The 4,602-nt window shown below is 39.9% G+C and overlaps 1 protein-coding gene across 1 annotated transcript in view; it reads left to right on the top strand.

The window, feature by feature from the left end:
• Window positions 1–1,587: 1,587 nt before the first annotated feature.
• LOC106516290 (neuronal acetylcholine receptor subunit beta-2) overlaps window positions 1,588–4,602 on the top strand; it is a 16,392-nt gene continuing 13,377 nt past the window's right edge. The window contains exon 1 of the mRNA XM_014006580.1: window positions 1,588–2,142. Coding sequence (XP_013862034.1) covers window positions 2,091–2,142 — 52 coding nt within the window. The 5' untranslated portion in view covers window positions 1,588–2,090. The remainder of the gene's footprint in view (window positions 2,143–4,602) is intronic.

Raw genomic sequence — 4,602 nt, 5'->3', positions numbered from 1 at the left:
ACGGGTGGGGACTTTGGGTGGGCTAATGCTTGTGCGATTTTAAGTGCAGCTGTAACAGAGCGTGATGGGAGGATAATACAATCTGTCTGAAACGGGAGCTTTGACTATTTGTTTATGAACATAAGAACTGTGAAAATGTCTCTAGTGAATGAGTGAGGCTCAGGTTCAGCTCAAAGTCAGACTTTTCACCTTGTATTGATTGTCTGAACTGATCCATAAGTCTTTAAAATTAGCCCAAAAAAATGCTTTAAAAAGTCTTCTCTGAAAGAAAGGTTTTCAAATGTATTGGCAAAAAAATACTGCTCAAGAAAAAGTACAGGCTATTTTGGAAAAATAATTGTTGAGGGAAACATTTTGAACAAATTCATGAAGACACTGGGAATCCTCGCAAACGTTTTGAGATATTTTGGAAACACTTTTGTGAACGTTGTCGCAATTTGTCACCAAAAGTTGCAGCCCAGTGAGAAATAAATTGTTATTGCTCTACTTTTTGCATCTTTTTTTCCCTTTGCTCCCTTCAAACATTTCAATACAGCAGGGGTTCTCGAGCCATTTGGGTCGTGGGGCCTCTTACAAGGGCAAWAAATAAATAAATAAAAAATTCCAGGGACCCCCTCATAAACCCCATGCTGTTTTAAAAGATAATTTATTGTCACGTCAACCCCTAAATGCCACGGGAATATATATTTTTGATTAAGTTTATTATGTTTGTTTTATTAGTTCATTGTTCTCCATGCATTTTTAAAAATAAAAACCAAATGAACAATTTAGTTAMATTTTTTGAGGACCCCCAAGATACCTCTCACAGACCCCTKGGGGTCCTCRGACCCCAGTTTGAGAACCTCTGCAGTAAAGACGTTTGAATCTGCAATCTGTGTGCCTCATTCAAATCTTCTGCCACCAAATTGTGAAACATCTTTTGAGTTTTAATCAACAGTCAAATTAATATTGATCATTTGCTGCTGATCTGTGATCCTCATTCACACCAGATGCTGATGTTTCAGTCTTTATACAGCTTTTTGGATTGATCCCTAGCTGACCCTGTAAAAAAAAATGGACAGCTGTCCCATATTTTGTGTTGTTGGCCAATTATTCTACTTTAAATCCAATGAGAAATCAGTAGTTTTTCACTTGTCTTCGTAGCCTTGTTGATGGAGAAACCAGCYGGGCAAGAACCTTTTCAGCTTTTCACCCACAAAATAACCACAGCCGACGTTTGAGACCTCGACTTATTTGGGTGGAAGAATCGCAAAACAATCATCTGCATCAACCATAATCTCTGTGTGTGGTTACACCTTTTTATCTCTTACAATTTATGGTAAAAACATCTCATTTTAATATTTTATTCAGCTTTTGGAAATCATCTCAAGAGCCCCAAATTGGTGTCACAAACCCAAACTTTGGGAGCCAATAATAAGGCCTTTCTTGATATTGTGTTTTCTCACTGAGAATTAATCTGAGATTAAGTTTTCTTTTTAGTTTAATTAGCAACCTAAATTAAAAGTTGAGGTTAATAATTAGTTTTTGAGGGGACTGGTTTCAGGGACTCCTGAGTGGGGGGAAAAAAAATCTTCACTTGGGGGGAGGAGTAGTTGTGGGGGTGGGGGTTCTCTGTAATCCCCCTCCTGTTTGTTGACATGTTCTGAACCGAACTGCAGCCCGCAGGGATGAAGGCAGAAGGAGATGTGAGGAACCAGGGCGCTTTAATCTGAACAGAATGGCCAGTTTGGGAATATCAGAATCAGCGTCTCTCTAGATGATATTTCACAGAAACATTTTTTTAAGCTTTCTAAGAGGAGGAGGACTTTGATCTGCAGTGCCGGGGTTTTCTCTGCGCGCAGTCCCAGCATCAGGACCCGCGGAGGAGTCTGTGCGCTCTGGCACTACAAAAACCAAAACCAAACCTCCAAACCTCCTCATGTGTTTGCTCAGGTATCAGTCTGTGCTCCTCTGCATGCTGCTGCCCCCCTCCTCCAACCCCTGCGGGATGAAACCGCTGTAGAACGCGTCGAACCCCGCGCGCGCGCGCAAATCCCCATCCCAAAGATCGTCTCCTGCTGTGAGTTGTCCAGCCTGGAGGGGAGGAAGACATGGAAGTCCCGGTGAAAACGGCGCTGGCTCTCCTGGTTCTCGCCGTGGCAGGTGAGTTAAATTTCCCCTCAAATGACCTTCTCAGGTACGTGTTTTAGAAAAGAACAAAATCTCTTGGATTTGTGTTTGAAAACTATGACGTTCAGGTGCAGTTATTTTATTTATTTATTTTTATAATTTGGGAAAATTGCAACTCACCACACTGTTTACTCACCTGCATGCAGACCACGTGTTTGCCCCCAACTAACTAACTAGTCTTTAATCAGAGCCCACAGAGTGCTGGGGCTGATTTTAATGAGAAGTTTTGCTTCACACATGTTCAGGGGCGCCTATAAGGGGTTTAAAGGGGTGGCCACTGGGGTGGCACACTAAAACTAAATTTAAAAAGACCATCTTGGCAAGATCTGTTAGCACTCAGAGTATGTTAGGATGACTCTCAGAAACTACCACACCATTTAATCGGATTGCATTGGTGGTAACATAACTACCATATTTCATTATATATATATATTTCTGAAAGTCAAAGGATTGCATTTCTTTAAAAAGGAAAAGACGTGAATTATGTTTATGTTTTTTTTGTGCAGACAGGAGACACACTAAAAGTCACATAATGAGTTTTCTTTTAAATGCTTTCAGTTTTGAACTTTTATTTTCTTTAAAAGAGGCTTTAGGAAATACAGTCACCATGAAGTAGTGAGGGAACCCTGACACCCTGTCTGTTAGCAAAATACCTCATGGATTTTAAAGGGGACATTTCATGCAAAATCCTCTTTTTTAGCCATTAAATGTATTTTGTTGTATTCTTGGAGTCGCTAGGAGTGCAGAAATTTAAAATTTAGTCTGTCCTGGTGTTGCAAAAATATCTATATATCCTTTATATTTTCCAACCCATTCAGATATTTCTATTTCTATGACATTTTCTGAACTATTACGTTACACTATTTGCGACGGAACGGCCAAATAAGTTCTGGAATTACCAAATACAATTTGGCCGTCTTCATTCTCCTCTGGCTCTGGGGTCAGACTTTGGCTCCAACATGTACGGATGGATGGACAAGTCTTCTGTTGACGGCATATTTTAATCCATTTGTGAATAAAACATTTCTGTGCAGCTAGATAACCGCAAACCCCCTCTAACAAGATAGAATGAACTGGTCTGAAAGCTGGAGGGGGGTGGGGTGTAAAAGGCCTACTTTGGCTTTTAAGAGACAGCCTCAAAACGAGTTGATCTGAGACACGTCTGTGAAAAGGGGTGAAAGAGGGGCTTGTGGAGTTATAATAAGGAGGAATTCAGACCAAAGCATTGTAGCGCCACTTTATATAGAGCCCAACTGAWGGGTTTAAATGTGAAAAGAAGGATTTATGTCTCCTTTAAAGAAACTCTCAGAAAGTAGAGAGAAGAACTTTTGGACTTATATAAATGAACATGGCCACCAGAGCTAATCAACCYTARCCAACCCCCAAAATAAGTCAGGTAATTTTACAGATAATGAGACAAAATTTAACACGATATTCACTGAGAGGTATTCAAAACACACATGCTGACTGTACAGTAAGATCTTGCACTAAAATTTGGCATAATGTTATTATTTATGAAGTTCAGTGGTCAGTGTCTTTTAATCCTGAGGCTGCAGGTTCGAGCCCAGGTTGTGTCATGACGGCATCCCATTGATGTAAAACATTTGCCAAATCTTTCATGCCGGTTCACTTGCTGAGGTGAGCCCAGCAGAAGAAAACCTTATCTTAACTCGTGTCAGCACAAGATATTCTTAGTTTAAAATTCAAACGTAAAAGGCTGTAATTTCCATGAATAAATCATTCTTATATGTGCTCTGTCTGCTGCTGAATCATTGCATAAATTTAGCTTTTAATATCGCAGCCAAACAAAGAGCTGCGTTTGAACCGTGTCTCTTGTTTTATCTACCTCCATCTATTTGTTGCCACATTTTTCAGTAAGAATTTTGGCATTTAGGCTTTTATCTGGTCATTTTAAATGATCGTGTTTTTCTGTCTTATTGGTTAATGTCTACAGTATGCTGCAGTTTTAAATCCAAACTTCATGAACMGTGGGCTACAATTTGCAGGATTCTGCACCAGTTATTTCCAAAGAGGCTGTTCATCATGACTGGGGAAAAAAGCACCCCTCTCTTAAGTGTTTTGAAAAAAAAAGAAGAAATTGTTTGGATGCTGTTTTGTGAAACAGGCAGGGCAAGAGAGGGGCCAGTTCCCATTTCAAACAGAAGGTGTGCATCAGGCACCACAAACCTGAAGCATCAGCTTCATGTAAAAGGACCAGAGAACAGAGGAAGACCATTTCGATCTCCCAGGATTTTCTTGTCTTTTCTTTTACGTAAACCTGCAAATGTTTCAGTCACTCCTCATTAGGAAGGAACAAAAGAGTACAGGAAGTGTCATGAGAGAGTTTGGGATTTTTTAAAAAGGACATTTTCTGACAAAGAAAAGATTGGGACCAACAAAGAACCTGTCAGATTGAAGCATTATATATATATA

Source organism: Austrofundulus limnaeus, unplaced genomic scaffold, assembly GCF_001266775.1.
Source record: "Austrofundulus limnaeus strain Quisiro unplaced genomic scaffold, Austrofundulus_limnaeus-1.0 Scaffold1, whole genome shotgun sequence".
In the NCBI taxonomy this organism is placed as follows: domain Eukaryota; kingdom Metazoa; phylum Chordata; class Actinopteri; order Cyprinodontiformes; family Rivulidae; genus Austrofundulus; species Austrofundulus limnaeus.
The sequence above is the reverse complement of the archived record's forward strand: the minus strand, read 5'-3'. Positions and strand labels throughout refer to the sequence as shown.